The 20,726-nt window shown below is 36.9% G+C and overlaps 1 protein-coding gene across 10 annotated transcripts in view; it reads right to left on the minus strand.

Moving 5' to 3' along the window:
• camk2d1 (calcium/calmodulin-dependent protein kinase (CaM kinase) II delta 1) overlaps positions 1–20,726 on the minus strand; it is a 70,692-nt gene that overhangs the window by 42,109 nt on the left and 7,857 nt on the right. For all 10 annotated transcript variants that reach the window (XM_051899418.1, XM_051899416.1, XM_051899425.1 and 7 more), the window contains exons 3-4: positions 6,538–6,597; positions 332–386 (exon numbers count right to left, since the gene is read on the minus strand). In XM_051899418.1, coding sequence (XP_051755378.1) covers positions 332–386; positions 6,538–6,597 — 115 coding nt within the window. The remainder of the gene's footprint in view (positions 1–331; positions 387–6,537; positions 6,598–20,726) is intronic.

A 20,726-nucleotide genomic window follows, 5' to 3' on the forward strand; every position in this document is an offset into this window, starting at 1 on the left:
TAAAAGTTTTATAAATTCAAAGTTGAATCAAAATATTTATTTCTAAAGCTACTTTTTGTGATGTCTATTCAACGCAATAATGACTTTAAATGATCTGTTGGGGGGTAATTTGATCTGCGATTAATTAATCAGCACATCATGTAATTAATTAGATTAAAAAATGTAATCGCTCGACATCCCTGTATGCTCACTTGTGACTTTTCTCTAATCTGTTTTTTTTTTCCATGTATTTGGCGAGTGGAGGAGCTCTCATTAACAGTCACGCTCATTTAACAGGAGAACTGGAGACGTGACCTCATACAGACAGAGACACACACAAAAATTCACTCACAAATCAAAGACGAGGTAGTGAACACCCTCCTCTGATATGCTGTCATGGAGCCTCACTGTTGAGAAAACAGAGAAAGAGAGCGAGAGAGAGATTAGATTGTATCGAGCAGCTCACTTTCATAATCGTCAGAATGAGGGAATGAGATTTTCACAGACTCATTTACTCCACAAATTGGAATTATTTCTGCTTCTGCTTCCTTTCATTGTCAAAGATGAATAAAGGGCAGATTCATTAAAGCTGAAGTGTGTCATTTCATCTTTTAAAACACTTTCTTCTATCCCATCTTAATATAAAGAGACATTTTATATCTGATCCATATGCAATATATATATATATATATATATAAAGAGCAGTGTTTTGATACCATCAGTGTACCAATATATATCCATTGTGAAAACTCTATTAGCAATAATTTTCCCTGACTTGTCACAATGGATTCTGGGATTGAATTATCAGTGAAGTATCCACTTTATTTATTTATTTTTTTAACACAGAAGTAAGTTATTTCCAGTGAATGTGCAAGACTTTCAAATCAGTAGCCACTAGGTAAATATTAGGGGTGCCATGAGGTGAAAGGCTGTCTCATGATATCGCCATGATGGAGTGTGAGGGTGAAATTAGGATAGAATATGCCACTGCTACGTTTACATTACGCCTCCACTATATAGAAATAAAAACTATTTAATTCAGTTGGATAACAGTCCCTTCAATTCCATCCAGCTCATCCAACACGAGAGGATTCATTGCGCAACATAGCCTAAGCATCTGACAAATGTCTTTTGTTGTAGAATTTGCGCTCAGCACCGCCGCTCCCTATTCACAGAGTACGTGCAATTGCAAAATCGAAAGCGAAAGTAAAACGCGAGTGCGCATTCAAACGCGATTTCAATACCCCACATTTTGAAAGCAGCTCCCTGAAGCATGAAAATATCTCCCACTATGAAAGATTAGGCTGGGTAGTTGTAACATCTCTCAGCTCTGTATCATGCTTGAAGAAAAATTTGGTCTCTATTTGCACTGTTTTTATTTCTATGATCAATTTGTGAAAAGTAGTTCAGTTAGGAAGTCAAAAGTTGTAGAAGCTCATAAATCATACAGGAGAGAAGCCAGTCAGTTGAGTTTGTGGTAAAACCTTTTATAGTGCTGGAGTATTGTCGTCTTTTACTGCATATGATAATTCATACTCAAAGTTGAACTGAAATTACATTTATTACAAGATGATTAGTTAAAACAATTCAAATGCACTTGCAGACAATTTTTCTAATCATGTATTTCATCATTGAGGATTTCTTAAAAATACTGTGTAAAAATCTTGTCTCGTGAACTCAATCTCGTGTCTCGTCTCGTGAGCTACCCGTCTCGTCACACCCCTAGTAAATAACTAGAAAACTAAATACAGAACTAAAACTATTACGCTATAAACCAGTGTGTTTATGATAATATAGTAAAATAATGTGATAAACATTAAACACCATAACAAACTTTGGTTTTGTACAAATATAAATGGCGGCTGACACTAGGGGCCTTATTTTAATGATCTAAGCGCATGGTCTAAAGCGCACAGCGCAAGTGCACTAGGGCATGTCCAAATCCACTTTTGCTAGTTTAACGATGGGAAAAATGGTTGGTGCGCCTGCGCATTGTCTAAAAAGTCTCTTAATGAGTAATGGGTGTGTTTTGGGCGTAACATGCAATAAACCAATCAGAGTCTCATCTCTCCTTCCCTTTAAAAGCCAGTTGCGCTCGCCCCGTCGCGGATTCGCTATTTACAAGGCGGAATTTGCAAGCGGAATAACTGAACGCATCTACAGTGAGGAAACGGATCTGCTCATGTGCGAGGTTAAAGCGCGTGAGCAGACCATCTACAAGAAAAGCCTTATCTTTATGCACACAATAATAATCTTTTACATAGTAATCCTTTTATTTTTAATATTTGTCATGTTTGTGTGCTGCTGCGCGTCCCTGTGTGTGTGTAATAAGCAGAGTGTACATGCATTGTGCACCAGCATATAGGAGCATATTACTAACGCGCTCCTTAAATAACAAAACATATATTGCGCCATTGACTTTAGAGCAGGTTTCAGTTGGTCAATGGCACGGTCTATTTCAGTTGCCTCAAAATAGTAACGCACAAACAATGCACCTGAACAGAAGTCTTGCAGATCCCCACCCTTACATTAAAAGGTGGATGTATATAGGTTTACCTTAAACTGGACAAAAATAGGTATTTATTGAGTTACTGGAACAGCCTTCACATAAAGAGCACGCCTACGATGCCTAAAAACACTGTCGAGGTAGGCAGCGCACTAGGGTGAGCCTTAGAGCCTTAGAATCCAGATCTTTGCACATCAGTATTGACAATAACACACAACAGAATGGAAAGAGGAAATCTTCTAATGAAACAGGATAGATCATGACAGCTACTTGATTAAAGTGAGCAGAGGGAATTCCTGATGTAATTTCTCAAAGGAATCGAAAGGCTTGACCTTTTGATTTATAAATATGGATGGATTACATGAGGAAAAAAAGAGACAGGGAGGAATCCCCTCTGTATAAATATATCTCATGCATCTTTCATCTATGATACAGTCGGTTGCTCAAACCTGTTGCCATAGTAACAGAAAGAGAATGGCTTTCCAGCTGACGGCTGCTTCGGAGAGGAGAAAACCCTCTGTTAGTTCAGAAAAGCCACTGGGAAACAGTCGATGAAAATGTGACTGTTGCCCTTACATGTTACTACCTTAAATGTTGAATCACAAACCTTTAAGCAGTGAAGTCATAAAAAAAAAGATAAGATAAAAAAAATCTGCTGATTTTTTAATTAATATGAAGGGCAAACAGAGACTTTGGGACCTAACAAATGAGAAATCAGCACTGTAAAACTGTTTGTCATCTCATGTGAACTCTTGAACAAAAAGAGGCTGAACTGCATCAATGGCTTAGTGTTTTCGAGTAAGAAGATGAACATATGGGGGTGGGAATGTGATACTAAATTTTTCAGCTTATCTGTAGCTTTGTGTTATAGCCATAATTACTGCTAGCAAAACACCCACGCTTGTGAGCTTGCAGCTGGTTAGGAGGAAGGTGAGTGTGGGCTGAAAAGCTTGGCCATTTTTAGCAGTTCCCACCCGAACAGCTAGAGGTCAGATCTGCACGACCTAATTAGGATGAATCACTCAGTATTCTCATCCTGAAGAATGATATTGATTCTTAAATCCCAAGAATCAATCTTTCAGTCTGTGCTGTTTTCAGTTGATGAATGAACAGAAGTTGCTTCACATCCAATAAATCATAATAAGCTTTGTGCTTCATTACTTTTGATGTGAAACAAAGTCTCAGCTTTCAAATTCTGTTACAAAATTCAAACAACAAATGCTGTTTTGGTGCTCTTTAATGTGTGGTGACAGATCATGAACCGATCATCTCTTCCTCTTTACTACTAGTTATAGCACCAAATAAACATGAATGAACATCAGAAGGTATGTTGAAAGATTCAGAACAACTGACTGAAATGAACCATGTCTCATGTAATCGATCGATCAGTGTTTCAACAGCGGAAGGACACCAATAAAACATCACATTTACCTCAGAAAAGACATTCAATGTTCAGAAATTCATTAGTCAGCTAGAAAAATAACTCTAGAGGAGCGTTTTGATAAATATATGCACTATATTACATATTCATTGTATTTTTACTTAAACTGTTTTTCAATATTTAATGCATGTTTGAATAAATCCGTCATGTTTTTATGATTGCCAATTTTATGATTTTATGATTATATTTAAACAAAAAATGTATTATTACAACATCATTATTATAAAAACATCCTTATGTGTAATTTAAATGCAAGTAGCCTAAACAAATCAGTTAATTTTAACCTATAATATTATAGTGATGTACCAGCTGTGGTTCCCTGTTTAGTTTACAGCATTAGTTGAGAGAGATTTTTTTTCCTTGAGAAAATTTGCCATGTACTTTACCTGATACATACACCAATTATTCAATATCGAATTGAATTGAATTGAAATCGGAACTGAATCAAATCACAAGCTTGTGAATCAAAATCGAATTGAATCATGACATTTGTGTCAATGCCTAATCTTACTCAGCACTGTGAAATCCATGAATGTGAGCACTGATTGTCTTATTGTAGATATTTCCTAGTTTATGCACGACACATTTCTCAATACCTAGGTCATTTTTTTCCAAAACTCTTCACACAGTTCTCCTTACCAACTTTCAGCTTGGCACAACAGTAAATTATACATCTGAAATGCACTAAAACTACCAAAACTTCATTCATGTCTCAAATCAACTCATTCTTCCAGAACACTAGTAAAGTTTTCACCCAACAAACACACTTTGTCACTCATAAAACACAACATTTTGCCGTCTTATTCATTAGGGTTTAGACTTAAAGGGTTAGTTCACCCAAAAATGAAAATTCTGTCATTAATTACTCACACTCATGCCGTTTCACACCCGTAAGACCTTCGTTCATCTTCAGAACACAAATTAAGATATTTTTGTTGAAATCTGATGGCTCAGTGAGGCCTGCATTGACAGCAATAACACTCCCTTTTTCAATGCACAGAAAGCTACTAAAGATATATAAAGATATAACAGTTCATGTGACTACAGTGGTTCAACCTTAATGTTATGAAGTGACGAGAATACTTTTTGTGTGCCAAAAAAACAACATAATGACTTTATTCAACAATATCTAGTGATGGGCAATTTCAATTTCAATTCATTTTCATGAAGCTTCGAAGCTTTACGAATTTTTTGTTTCAAATCAGTGGTTCAGAGCGCCAAAATCACATGATTTCAGTAAACGAGGCTTTGTTACGTCATAAGTGTTTCGAAATTTCATTAGTTCACCACTGGAGGGCGTGACTTTGGCAGTTTGATACACACTCCGAACCACTGATTCGAAACAAAAGATTCCTAAAGCTTCATGAAGCAGTGTTTTGAAATCGTCCATCACTAGATATTGTTGAATAAAGTCGCTATTTTGTTATTTTTGGCGCACAAAAAGTATTCTCGTTGCTTCATAACATTAAGGTTGAACCACTGTAGTCACATGAACTGGGCATCTGAAAGTGTTAATTATCTTGCTGTCAATGCAGGCCTCACTGAGCCATCGGATTTGATTAAAAATATCTTAATTTGTGTTCTGAAGATGAACGAAGGTCTTACAAGTGTGGAATGACATGAGGGTAAGTAATTAATGACAGAAATTTCATTTTTGGGTGAACTAACCCTTTAAGTTTAACAATTTCAAAAGAGTATGTAATGTGCAAACTGGCCCGTAGGTTCATTTTTGGGAGAGTTTTGCTGGTGTTTGTGTTTGAGTGAGAAGATGAAAGATGTCGTCATTGAATGCATTTTGTGCCAATGCAATGATAAATGATCCACAGTTTAGCTCACATACAGACTGATGTTGTGCTCCATGTGTGAAGAGTTTGAAACAGTGACCTAAGTATTGAGAAATGGTAAAAACAGACTGAAAATCCTCAGTGCTCTTGCAATGCATGTTGTTCCTGCTGAAAAATCCAGCATTGATGGTCACCAGCACAAGGTATGTTTTGAATGCATTGGATTCTGGTTGCTGGTTTGCTGGTCATCAGCTTGGGAAGTGGGACTGCTGGTGGACCAGCTAGACAAGCTAGGTTTTGCTTGAGAACAGCCTGACTATGCTGGTCCACCAGCACTACACCAGATCTAACCAGTATAAACCAGCCTGGACCAACATGGAACTCATGGATTTTTCAGCAGGGGTATCTGCATGCAAGTTTTTCTTCAAAATAACTTTTTATTGGTTGCTTCCTTGTGACATTGGTTCGCCTCAGCCAGCAGGAAAGTGCACAGGAGGGTGGATACACGGTCCGAGCCACTGCCCCTTTAAGTGCCCTTCATCAGGCAGACCTTCAACCCACGCTAAAAGTATTGTGTAATCACTCTGCTCCAGATCCACTCCGGGGTTTCCATTTCTCGCTTACACTCCAGTCGCACTTGTGAATTTTTGCTTTCAGTGAGAACAGAGAAATTACACTGAGACTTTGTCACATCTGGTTCAAATATTTACTATATTTTAAACGCTGTACATAAAACAGCTCATAAAACTGGCAGCTTCAGTGCTGAAAGGCCATGGCAAGTGAAGCGTCACTGAAGTGTGTGAGTGTGTGTGCGCGGATGAACTCACCGATGTTAGGATGCTTGAGTAGACGACAGATTCGGGCCTCTCGTTCCAGTTTTTGGTGATCTACAAACACACACAGACAAAAAAAAGAACAGATGTTTGTTAAACACACCTCTTCAGGGAGCACTTGACTAGTGTTTGGATAAAAGTTTCTGCAGAAATGTAAATGTTTGTTTGGTCACACTTTACATTAAGGTCCAATTCTCACTATTAACTATGACTTTTGCCTCAATAAACTCTTAATTACTGCTTATTAATAGTTAGTAAGGTAGTTGTTAAGCTTAGGTATTGGTTAGGGATGTAGAATATGGTCATAAGGCATTAATATGTGCTTTATAAGTACTAATAAGCAGCCAATATCCTAGTAATATGCATAAACTAGCAAATAGTGAGAATTGGACCCTAAACTAAAGTGATCCAGTTTGTTTAATATCAATAGAAATGTAGACAGAAATGTGTCTGAACTCTGGTCTAATGGACTCAAAAAAGGTCAAAAAAGGTCATAAATGTTGTCTCTGCTCATTCCTCTGAGGTCAGGTAAAACTGAGTATACAAACAAGCAAACAAGAGTCACTGCAAAACTACATTTTCCACTTCCTTCAGTTCGTCCACGTCATACATGTCTCAAAACAAACTCATTCGACCGTAAAACTGTCAACAATTCTCATTCAGAGAGCATACACTGTCACTCAATACACCATAATTACAAAAATTCTGATTGTATTCTTATAGTTAGGATGGTTTTCACATAAATCAGTATGTCATTAAAGAATATGAATAAAACCATTCGGTAGGTGAGCAGATTTTCCCATCGGAAGACAGACACGATCAAATGGGTGGTCTAGCAATGAGCTGCTCGGAAAAAAAGGGTGAGAGATCCCATGTGTGTGTGTGTGTGTGTGTGTGTCTGCCAACTGTTACGAAGAACATTCACCAATCACTCCAGATGCAGTTTAGCCAATAAGATTGTTTGTCTCTAAAGTCTTAATCCCAGAGCTCCAATCAGATGTGTTTTGCCGTCATAATCTCGCCGGCTCGAGTCATTAATGAGTCACAGCACGCTGTCTGGAGTCCGTCTAATCAGTGTACATCACTGCCGGCATGAGACGTGCTCTTACAAGGGTTTCTAAAAGGAAGATGGGCCGCCTGTGACATAACAGGATTAAACTGATTCCTCGCACTAAAAGTCCTTCCCTGTGTGTGGCTTCATGTTTATGTAAAATAATCGCCTCATCCTGGACCTGTATTATCAATTTTGTCCTATCCTCATTATTAGAAAAGTCTGGCCAAATTCCATGTTCTTCATTAAATGTCCCAGATGGAGAGCTTTTCATTCAAATCTAGTTTTTGCATATTTTAAGTGTTGCATTGACCCAGTTCAGTCATTTCCCATCTGACAGAAACTGAGAGAATGCCAGAAATGGGGCAGCTATTTTCAAAGTTGTCAAATCAAGTCAACTGTCCATTGATGGATATAATGCAGCCAAATGTGTGTGTGCGTGTGTTTGTGTGTGTTTTATGATTTTGATGTGGTTCTACGATACAGGGCAGATGTCCGCAGCCATTGTTCTCTCACACTAATGCAAGATTCATTCATTCAAATATCACACTAACAGAAGTAAACAGAGGTCAACAGAGGCCTGGTGTTTAGTAGCAGCTTGGCAGGTACAAAGTTTGCATAAGAAGCAAATTAGTGCGAAAGAGAAACTTGAAATCGAGTGCTGGAGTGAAATGAGAAAAATATAAATAAATGAACCCTCACAGATTCAGGTGGGAGTAAACGTGCAAAACCTGCGGGATTTAATGATAAACATCTTAAATAGTAGTGTGTCACATTGTAATACTGACCTCATTCTGTCTGCATGTTAAATCTGAATTAGACATGCAGCACAGTCAAGTCATGTGACTATGAAGTCATGTGGTCATGTGCCCAGTTATCATTTCAAACAGGGCTTGACATTAACTTTTTTGCTCAACAGACACTTTGGCTAGTGGTTTCCCAAAGTTACTCGCCACTCAGCATTTTCACTGGCCACAATTTTGACATTGATAACATGGGGAAAAAGTGCCATATAGATATTTTTTAATATTATCTCATAATTTGGCAGCAGGTTTATTAGGCTGCTGTCACTTTAAGACCTGACGCACGGATCCAATATACTGTTACACATGTGTTTTCTTTCTCAACTGTTTACATTCACTTAAAACTGACTGTGTTTACATGAATACTCACCAAGACTGGCATTTTGACATTATTTTTTGTGTATTTTAAGCACAATAAGCAGCGAAAAAGAACTCAATTTAGTATTGAGAGGCGGCTTTATATGTGCGCACTTTGGGTGTGAGCAAAAAATCTGACGGAATGAGTAAAATTATGCACAATCCCACGCAAAAATTCAAGCCCTGTAACACCAACAATATCCATCCGGAGCGAATGAAGTGAGGAGGGTTTGTGTGTCGATTTGCTGTAGGAGAGATGAGAGAAAGAGCAGCTGGTATCGTGTGTCTGTTCTGTGGAAAATGAGTATTGGAAGCGTTTCAGATATTTCAGTATCGATATGTATCGAAAAAAAAATCGATATTTTTGACAACATTGCTCTTAGTTTATTATTTCAGATGCTTTTTTAAAAGACTAAAATATAAAAATGTATATTTAGGCTATATATAAAATTAAACCCACCAAAGTGACTGCGTTACACGCCACTGCTGAAATACACATGCATCTGGTGGGTTGGCGGGTGTTAATGTCATCCCTGTTTCCAACCCAGGCTCACTGGAAGAACGTACCTGTGGCGACATTTCTGCACAGTGATATTACGTTGCGTCTTGCACATTTCCTGACAGTTTCAAAGTGAAATGTCCAGAGGGTGGCGCTAAAAGCGTATTTAGGTTTATCCGAAACAGATGAACGTGAATCTGGGAATGTTTACGTAACACGCAGTGTTGGAGGTAACGCATTACAAGTAACTAGTAAAGTAACGCATTACTTTTAAAATTTAAAAGTAATGCAATTAGTTACTTTTTAAGGGAGTAATGCAATATTGTAATGCATTACTTTTCAAACACTGGTACTAACGCGGCAGTTCTGAATTGAGTGTCACTAAAAGGTTAACGCTTAATCGCGTTCGAAAATAACACACCACCTACACTACACCCTGAACATACTCAATAACGTTAACAAAACCATGCCATTTTAGCTTCTTTCTACAAGTCTTTGAGCTCTTTTATCGTGACTGGCGTTTCACAGACTCGCACCCGAGCGCTTCACATCACAACTGCACTGCTGTATCAGCTGAGCTGCTGAGCAAGTTTACTACACCAGAGAAGACAAACAAATAGAGCTGGTTATGTGGAAGTCAAAATGTTAGTTAAAAAAATTAGTTTACAAATCATTTTGAGGTCATAATATAGTATTGTGCAAGGAACAGCGCGAAAATAAGTCTTTATTAATCAATAATCTGCCCCTGTAATCATAATTTTGTATAAAAAGGATTAGAAGTGCTTGCTGTTTTTTGCACAAATGAGTCAAGACAGATTTTTTTTCCTGTTTGTTACATTAACAATCGCATTATGAATAATGTAAAAAAAAAAATCAAAAATCAATGCAATTGCAATAGGAATGCGGACTGAAGCATTCAAGCTTGTAAAAGTGGCCCGTGTGCCACACTGCAAATCTTCTGAAGTCAATCAAGAGCTCTGTGTAAGAAGCAGACCCGATTCATTGAAACTGCATGAAAAAGAGCAACGAGCACAGATTTTGTGTTCCACAGGAGCCTTATGGGTTTAGAACGACACGAGGGTGAATAAATGATATGTGAACCAGCCCATCAAACAATGAAATCAAATGTGTTCTTGTGCAACAAAGGATCAGTAAAAGGATGTGGTCAACCTTCAGGAAATTAGAGATGATGTAGAGATGATGATAAATGTAATTTATAGATGAATTATAAAAAAAATTGTTATGTTAATTGAAAGGCCTGAATTTCTGTTAATCTTTTTTTTTAGGTAAAATGCATTTATATTTATATTATTATACAAATTTATTATCACATATAAAAAGGAGTAAAAAACAAAACATTTAATGAAGAAAAACTGACTTTCAGTTATCCTCCTGCCACATCTCGCTCTACATGACTTAATGTGTGGCTTTCTCTCAGCGTGGAAAGAAAAATGACCTGATGCTGGGAATTGTCTTGTCAAGCCTCATTAAGACACAGTGTTGGACTGATTTATACAGAAACAACTTGTGTAAGCAGGGCCCAAGATGAAAGAGGGATCTGGAAAGTTCAGTTTGCTAGAGTGAAAGAGAAAATCACTGGCTGTTAACACGTTTAAAACAGTATAGATGCACTGAAAAAAATCTACACGGCTGAAAATTCCTTTTTGTAAAAACCTTAGGTTAAGTATAACTGAATCATACACCATTGTTCTTTCATATTACCGTGCAACTATGATGAATAGCAACAAAATGTTTATTGAGATATCAATATGCAAATTAGAGGCTGCAGGTTTCATAATGAGTTCAGTTCATTTTCTCCGGCCTCAGATCCTTATTTCTGTTCCCATAATCATTAGTTCTGCTTCTCTAACGCCATCCGTCTGTCGTTTGTCCACCTTCCCTCTCTCTCTTTGCCTCTGGACGTTCCTCATGCGATGTCAACCCGTCAGTCAAATTTCTGTTGTCTGTTTATGCATCTATATGGTTCTTTTTTTACCCTTCTATTTTTGGCAACCTCCCCCGTGTCTGCATATGCAAATGTGCATCTGATAACTTCAGCCCTATTCAAATGAGCGCAGGACTCAGACCCTGTATTGTTTTCCACTGCAAACGCTCATTTGAATAGTTGGATTACATTCACAGGAAACACGAGAATACTGCAAAAATCCAATGATAATTCTAGTAAGGCTTCTGATTAAAACACATCCGTTCAAATAGAATACATTTCATTATTTATTTATTATATTTTTTTATAAACACTGATATGTATGTATAGAGTGTATATCTGGCCATCATATTGTCATATTGCCTTTAACACTGCTAACAGATAGATAAGATCTGCTGCTGCATAAACAGACACACATGAATCCTGGAGCAGATCTAGGCAGGTGGAGCTGGGGAGGTGGAGGGGTTCAGAGGAACACTGAACCAGACTGTTTGAATGTTGAGCAAGCAATCTCATTGGCTGCAGGACCAGCAGAGGCCAATCAGCTTACGCCATGTGGTAATGATGTGATTGCATGTAAAGATCCATCAGCCAGCGCCCCCTAGAGTTTCACGACTGAACTAAGAGAGAGAGAGGATCATTTAGATAATTTATCATTTCGATTTATATTTAAGATACATTCTCTCTGAAAATTTTAACGTTAAGCAATCGGCTTCTCAGATTTGCTTCTATATGTATGTAAAGATGTTACATTTCTACAAGATTTCTACAAAACAGAAATCGTTGATGGGTAACTTTTAAAATGAAGTATTTTGGATGGAAAAAGATAAATTTAGCCATTCCTCAGTGAGACCTAGCTTTACTTGAGGATATCAAGTTAATTTTGGTATTTTTAACCATCTTTTACATTTCGTTGCAATAATATACAAATTTTTATCAAACAGGATTGAATGTGATGAGACAAATCAAATAATACCACAATACCACAAAAAATTATTTAAAATTCACCCTTGTGTGGTATTATCATAAACGACAACAAACCAATGATTTCCATCTTTATCTTTTTAATATTTAATATTGATATTTAATATCATATGTGACCCTGGAGCACAAAACCAGTCATAAGTCGCACGGGTATATTTGTAGCGATCGCCAACAATACATTGTATGGGTCAAAATTATTGATTATTCTTTTATACCAAAAATCATTAGGATATTAATTAAAGATCATGTTCCATGAAGATATTTTGTAAATTTCCAACCATAAATATATCAAAAATTTGTTTTTGTGAGTGGATATGCATTGCTAAAGACTTAATTTAAACAACTTTAAAGGAGATTTTCTCAATATTTTGATTTTTTTGCACCCTCAGATTCCAGATTTTCAAATAGTTGTATCTCGAACAAATATTGTCCTATCCTAACAAACCACACATCAATGGAAAGATTGTTTATCCAGTTTTCATATGATGTATAAATCTCAATTTCAAAAAAATGGACCCTTATGACTGTTTTTCTGGTCCAGGGTCACATAATTTCAATGCAACATATTTTCCAACTTTTGGTTCAAATAAATAGACATCCTTTACAATATATACTGTAGACGTGACTGTAGCATGAAGTAGTTTGAAGCAACAGTACATGATGACGTGTGTGACATTTGAGGCACCGAATCCACTGTTCAGGCAAAGGCTTTCTGAATGAGAGCTCTGTATTACAGTGTGTGTGTGTGTGTGTGTGTGTGTATGTTTTGCGGTGTAGAATCTGTGATTACGTCATCTAAACCCCCAAAGGAATATAGTGCAGTCTCCATAGCAACCATGAGGAAATATGTTGATTTGGATTCACTTGATGTGGTTGGGCCCCGTCCCCCTTTCATATTGACTCCATAAGTATTTTTTTGTCAGTGTTTTGCATGTGCCGACTTGTTAATGAACTGCAAGCAAGAATTCCTGTCATTCTCCACTGGCTGCTAGAGGGCATGTTTGTTCCAGCTCAATAACGTGCGGGTTTTTGTTCAAAACCCGAGGAGCTTGGGATTGTTCTGTTACTCAAACGGCAATTTTAGTCAAGTTGTGGTTAAACCCAGGACTATCATGGACAAAAAATCATGTGTTTTTCGTGTCTATGTGATGTATTGGTGTGTGTATGTTCACAAGTAAACTGCCATGTACTACATTATATCATGGGCGTGAATTCAGTACTATTAAAGACACTTTAAATGAAGTAAGAAATCTACACGATAAGAGCTGAACGTTGGTATTAATGAAGCATGTAATGTCAAATATAGCTGCTGTTCATTTCTTTCTACAGCAATTATGAAATTATGAAGCCACAGCATTACGGCTTTCTATAGACGTCTTCATAACTCAATCCGTAAGAGTTTTTCCAGGCCAGACAGTGTGATGTTCTGCGCTTTGAGTGCAGTTATTAACAAAAACTATCATTAGCATTACATTTATTCATTTAATAGAAACTTTGATCCAAAGCGACTGAAAAACACAAACAATCTATAATAAAGGATTTAATTTTTTGAAAAAACATCCATTCTCTAAACCGCTTGTCCTCTGTAAGCTCGCGGGCTGCTGTAAGGGCTTTTTGTCTCCTAAAGCTTCTCTTTGAGTGCCAGGTGATGTTTATTCAGCGTTAATTTAAAAGTGGAACTTAAAAACCCATCTGTTGATCGCACCACTCGTAACTCGCTCGTTAGAATGAGATGTCATTACTGACAATAGGCCTCTAGACCAATTAAAATGCACCTGATTGCCTCTGAAAACTGATAATAATAAAACCTAAAGCTGTGTAACACAACACAAACCCTGTTATGGTTATAAGTATGTTCTTCTGCCAGAAAAGTATGACAGCACAAGAACAGCTTGTAAATCGGCCTCATTATTGTGGCCTTTAAACGCCGCACCTCATTATCTTGTCTTCGTGAGCTCTCCTATCTCTCTTAACATGGGCAGACATTCAGACAGGTGTAATTACCAGAGGAACCACTGTCTTCTTCATCTGCACGTCTGGAGCTCTGCACAACACTTCATGTACTCTAGATATCCGTCTAATTACACATGACAGGTGTAATAGGTGTATAGTGCAGAGCCTGTGTTTGGACAGCATTCTGTGGTGGGTAAAATGACCATGGATGACAAGTTTGATGCGCATAAATTCTAAAAATGTACGTGCTGAATTGAGTCAGATAATTTCAAAAAAAGATGCACATAAACTACGATGAAAACACATTTACCGAATAAATCCCTTGATGCGCATCAAAGTGACCGTGTGATGGGACGACATAGCTGGTTTAACCAGAAGACCGATCTCATCAGCATCTAAAATGTTTTTTGGGTCATTGTGAAACGTCTTCAAAGTCGATTTTGTTCTCTTTGACTCACTGAACGGAAACGCTGCTTTATTTGCAAATGTTTTATGCGATATTCCAATTTTGTGCATAAGGAAATTTTGCAACTTTGGATGGAAACATGGCTATAGATAGTAGTTTGTTTGTAGCACAGATGAGATGGTGGTGCTGTGAAGCTGCTTTTGGATTAGTGATGCAACGATATAGAAATTTTGGTAACACTTTAGTATAGGGAACATATATAAACAATTAACTACGACTTTTCCCTCAATAAACTCCTATTTTACTGCTTATTAATAGTTAGTAGTTGTTAAGTTTAGGTATTGGGTAGGATTAAGAATGTAGAAAAATATCATGCAGGATAAGGCATTAAAATGTGCTTAGTAAGTACTAATAAATAGCCAATATTCTAGTAATACGCATGCTAGTAAGCAACTAGTTAAAAGACCCTAAAATAAAGTGTTACCGAAATTTTGGCAGACACCTATAGCCCAGAGTTATGGTTGTGCAACATTTATAACCCTCTAATCTGACTGGCCGATCAACATTCCTGGAGTGCTGATATTTAGTATAGCAACACTGTAGCATTTCAGTGTTTGTTTCACTCCGCTTTTCCGTGTTTCTCCACATCCCAGACTAGAGTGGGAGATAATATTATTGCATACCGACAAAATCTTGCAAGTGTACTGATGTCGAATACAACAGTCAGTTAACAGACAACATTGAAAGAAATAGCTTCATAGTTGACATATACTGATTGATAATATGCAATTTGTTAAAGGAAAATAATAAGCTAAGATGCCGGTTGTGTCATATTTTCCATAGCAGTTAGCAGCAAAAAAAAAATATTCTTGATTAAACATCTTGATTTGACGTTCTTTACTTTCGTAAGTTAACACTGCAAGATAAAATGTTTTTAGACTATTCATTTTGTTATGCAGACGAAAAGAGTCTGCAGTCTAATAAAAGTTAATAAGTAAAAAGTTAATAGGTGAAGTAAAATAAATAAATAAATAAAATGGTATCCTATGTATATAACTGCACTAGTTTCTGAATAGTTATTTTAGTTTTAAACAGTCTAAATTACAAACATGACACTAAAACATGTTTGCTGTAGAGTTCCTCTGAACCCCTCCACCTCCCCAGCTCCACCTGCCTAGATCCGCTCCAGGATTCATGACTGTCTGTTTATGCAGCAGCAGCAGATCTTACATGATCACAGCAGCATATCTCTTAGCAGTAGTAAGTCCATACTTGCTTTGCAGCAGCAGCAAACAAGGTTTTATTTTCATCAAAGTGTGTTTTCTCTCACTAATGGCGCTTTTCCACTGCGTGGTACGACTCGGCTCGGCACGGCTCGGCTCAGTTTGCTTTTCCACTGCAGTTAGTACCACTTCAAAGTGGGTGGGATAATAGAGTGATTGTGTAGTTGCTCCTCGTCTACTGACCACGATACAGCCATTTCTTTTTTCAAGTTGCGTACGATGGTCATTTAAAGCAAGTTGTTTAAAAAAGTTGTGCGAACAAATACAGCTGTGGATGTTGCTGACTATTTAAATCTAGCAGGTTTGGTGTCTCGTGTTGTGACTCTGCCTGTCTCTGTGGATGCTGCTTCTCTCTAATCAAACTGTTTACACGTCACATTTAGTATTGGTTCGGCACGCTTGGAGGTGGTACTATTTAAGAAAGCCGTACTGAGCCATACCATGCAGTGGAAAAGTGCCATAAGATATATCTTCACCTGTTTTTAAACAAAAATACCATTCACACTAAGTGAAATAACAATGTTTCTGAATCAGTTTCTCCTGGATTGGACACCTGATCTTAATTCAAACTCTTTTTCAGTGTGATACAGTAATGCTGGCCCTGCTGAGCTCTCAAATGTTTTCTTATAAACTGACATCCCAGCACCGTTCTAATATTACAGTACATGAAACCCCACTATTTTCCTATTCTTTTCCAAGAAAGAAAGAAAAAAAATACACAAATCTGGGTTTCAGGTGACAACGAAACAACAGCTTAACAAGAACAGGTCATTCGAGGCCCAAACATAACCATTGCCTCTGAACAGATTCTCATATCTACAGCCGAGTTTGCTTATGTTTGACCAGCATTCATAAATGAGCAGTGGCCTATGATTGAGAATGAATGCTATCTTATTCCTCATTTTTCATATAGACAAATAACTCTGGAAAGTTGCAATGCTCATTTGTTGATATTTTTAAGAATGATTTATTAAAACATATTTTAATTGATTATAATAGAGCTGCATGATTAATCGTTAAAAGATGCCGATCTCGATTCAAACACACACACGATCTTATTCCTAAATGAAGTGATTCGTCTCTGTCTATTAAACCTTTGACAAGTACGATCACAGCGAACATTTAGATCTGCATTCTGATCCAGAGAGAGCTGTTGTCATGTATAGATATGAAACAGGTTCACGAAGTCTTTTCAACCACACAGTATTGTTATTTCTGTCTTACAATCATTCAAATGATCACAGAAGTACTGGGAAAAAAGTTTATAGATCAGATATAAACACTGATGTCTATGATAGCAATCAAAATAGAGCAAATTACCTTTTGAAAGTAATTTGATGCTTTAAATAAAAATTGTGTCAATGAAATTGTAACACCAGTAGGTTGCGACAAGTGACTGTTAAAACATGTATTCGTCATTGAATCATTCATTCAAGAGATTCATTCAAAAACACTGATTCATCCAGTAATGAAACAAGTGAAGTCTTTATAAGTGAGTCATTGAATCATTCATTCAACCCATTTTTTTTTTTTATTCATTGAAAAAAAAAAAAAAAAAAAAATTGCAGCAATTATCATTTTGTCAGAGCCTCTAATAAATTAAAACATTATTTTGTTTAGTTGTCTATTCAGAATTGTGGGAGAATCATGATCCCTATTTTAAACAAACACATTGTGATTCTCAATTATCCAGATTCGCGCAGCTCTAGTTCATAACAGTTGTTAGAAGTCTCTAATGATTAGATAATAATAATGATTAATGATTGTCATGGAGTTATATTTTTTATCTCCACTCACATTTTAATATTCATAAAGGCCCGTTCACACCAAGAATGATAACTATAAAGATAACTATATTATATTATATTGTTGTTTATTCTAAGTGCTAGATTCTGATTGGCACTGCTGCTCATACAAGCAATGGTTTTTGTGTTTTTACTGTCAACATACCATTCACAAATCAGCACAAAAATACTGGTAAACTGTCAATAATTAAAAATGACCTTCAAACACTTGATTTCACTATCTGTTTAAATGTTTTTTTTTTTTTTTTTTGACTGTCGAACTGCAGAGCTCATGTGTGAGATGGTGAAAAAGCAACAAGACGAGGCACAACAGTCTGGCACGTTTACATTGAAAAAAGCAGCACAAAAACTATGTGAACACGCCCTCACTGCAAACAACACAGAGTATAACAAGTATCACATCATCAAAAGATTATTTACCAGTATTTTTCACACGTGATCTTTAAACGGTAGTAATTCCCTAGAAAAGAGTGTATGTGTGAAAGCATCAACTGTAACAATTCTAGAGAAAAAAAAAAATGACATCAACTACAAAACAGAGGTTAATACTAAACATATGAAAGATTTGTGAATGGAGAGTCTTGGATTACATAACTATTTCCTCTGAACTATTGGCGAGGCTCCTGAGGAAGTCAACATCTCAGATATAAACAGAGCAGCACAAAAAGAAGTTCAGCAATGCATGACACTGAAAACGTGTGGGAAGAAATGGCAGAAAAAATACCTAAGAAAATGCCGGGAAAAGCAGCACGATCATGATTTTATTTCAAACAGTGTTGAGACCAGTATATTTGAGTGAAATATCTCCTGTAAATGGTCTATTTTTAGACAGGCAGTGCAGCTGGAAAGACTTTGGTGAAATCTAACCAATGCAAACATTTGTGCAACGTTTGTTTGATGTGACTGCAGCACGTCCGTGATGAATTCAGTGGAAAACAGAAGTTGCCCAAACACTATTCTGTCTTTATGTGCGCTCTATAAGCTGTAGTTTTCTCTCTGGTGAGCTAATCACTGTTATGTAAGTGTGTGAATGAGTGCATGAAGCTGAGTTCGTCATATCTTGAGATCTATTTAAATACAGTAAAAGTGGATATGTGTTTGTGAAGAGCATTTATCACACACCTGCTAACAAATTACTGTACCATTATGAGGAGGAGAAGAAGGAAACTGATTAATATTCCATTCAGTTGGGGAGGAAGAAATCTACATATGCGGTCTAAGTTTGTGTAATGCAAAACGTGTTCAGAGGTTTTTAGCGATACGGCTCTATGCATTCAGTGGGTGGTTTAATACAATTAATGGATTTACCCAAAGAAAATCCATTCAGCTTTAATGGACCCAAACACAGCATACAAAAAGTGACAAAACACGTCCATCTGTTTCAGATACAGTGTGAACATCAACAGAACTGGGCCTTTTCTAACGTTTATTCTTCCAGGACATTCTTAACTTAATTGGTTCTTGAACAGAACTGAATTCCTGAGATCTGAGCAATCATTCGCTCTAAAAAAAAAGCTGGGTTAAAAACAACCCAAGTTGGGTTAAATATGGACATGGAGTGTTTGACCGAACCTGCTGGCTAGTTTTATTTAACTCAACTATTGATTAAAAATTACTATATTTTGGGTTCATTTTAAGCAAGCAGTAGTACTTTTTAAAACAATAGTTGAGTTACCCAGTAGGTTGGTCAAATATTTAACCCAATCGCTAGGTTTGTCCTTTTTCAACCCAACTTGGGTTGACCCAGCATTTTTTTTTTTTTAGAGAGTTCCATTAATTCACCATCTTCTTAGTTTGTTCATGACACATTTCCAGTTTTTCCACCCAGGTATTTAAGAGTTTTGTATGATATTTCAATGGCACTTTTCTGATCTTCTCTAGGGGTTTGTTAATGCCTGTATTAATTTGAATATTCAGATAATACCAATCTAAAAAAGACCACCTGTGCTGTCCATCTGTTGAATGCTTTGGTCTTCATGTTCAAATAAAGGGCCAAAATCTGTGGGAACCAGACACAGCCTGTTCCTCTCTCCAAACTGAAGGATCTTAAGTGGTCATTCATTTACATTCTTGCTGCTGGATTGCCATGAAGTGCTTGTGTATTTTTTGAAAAGTAATCTTAAGGACACCAAATTTATGCAATACCCTGTAGAAATAAATCCAAGTGCCTCTGCCAAAAGATTCTTCAACATCCATACTTGGGATTACCCCATTTACGTTGTGCTTGTGAATATAATCTATAACATGCAGTGTGAACATGACATCCAGTGTTTTCTCAAGAGTAAACGAGAAATCTTCGAGCACACCTGCATGTTCCACTTTGTTCCTAAACATCACAAAAAGTGAATCACGACTGGTCATTTTACAAGTCATTTTACATTCTAGTCAAGCAGCCTCTTCCGGGCTAAGTGGCCAAAATTAGCAAATAAGTGAAGCACATTTCATGTTGATTGTCAAACATCTGGCGTTGAAACACTCCCAGCTCCTTGACTTCCACAACCCTCTTGGCCGTGTCCCTCAATCAGGTTCAGTTTAAGACATGAGCACACAAAGGGTTTCAGATGTCAGCGTTCATACTCCTCACGTTTACACTGTTCTTTTGAATGTGATGCATTATATGTAGTTTGAGCCTGACTTATTGTTTGACGCAGATGTATAAAACCTGGCGTCTTACATGGGTATCACATAACTTGTTGGCCTGAATGAATGTGTGCAATCATATTCATATTTTGACTTAACCTGTTAGTGATGTCTAATTTATTGCAAGTTTTTATGACAGCCACTGTTTATTTCAACAAGGAGTTGGAGTAGAAACATAAATAACATTATTAAATAGTTGATATAAACTGACGTCTTTGGGTTGCCAATACTGATTTATCGATTTTAATCAATCTTCATTTTGATGAACTGATATCGATTCTTAAATCCCGATCTTCTGTCTGTGCTGTTTTCAGTTGATGCATGAACAAACGTCACTAAACATTTGCAGCTCCTGCCATCCAATAATCACAATAAGCTTTGTGACTTTGGTAACACTTTAGTATAGGGAACACGTATTCACTATTAACTGCAACTTTTCCCTCAATACACTCTTAAT

The sequence above is a fragment of the Ctenopharyngodon idella genome, chromosome 7 (genome assembly GCF_019924925.1).
Source record: "Ctenopharyngodon idella isolate HZGC_01 chromosome 7, HZGC01, whole genome shotgun sequence".
In the NCBI taxonomy this organism is placed as follows: Eukaryota; Metazoa; Chordata; class Actinopteri; order Cypriniformes; family Xenocyprididae; genus Ctenopharyngodon; species Ctenopharyngodon idella.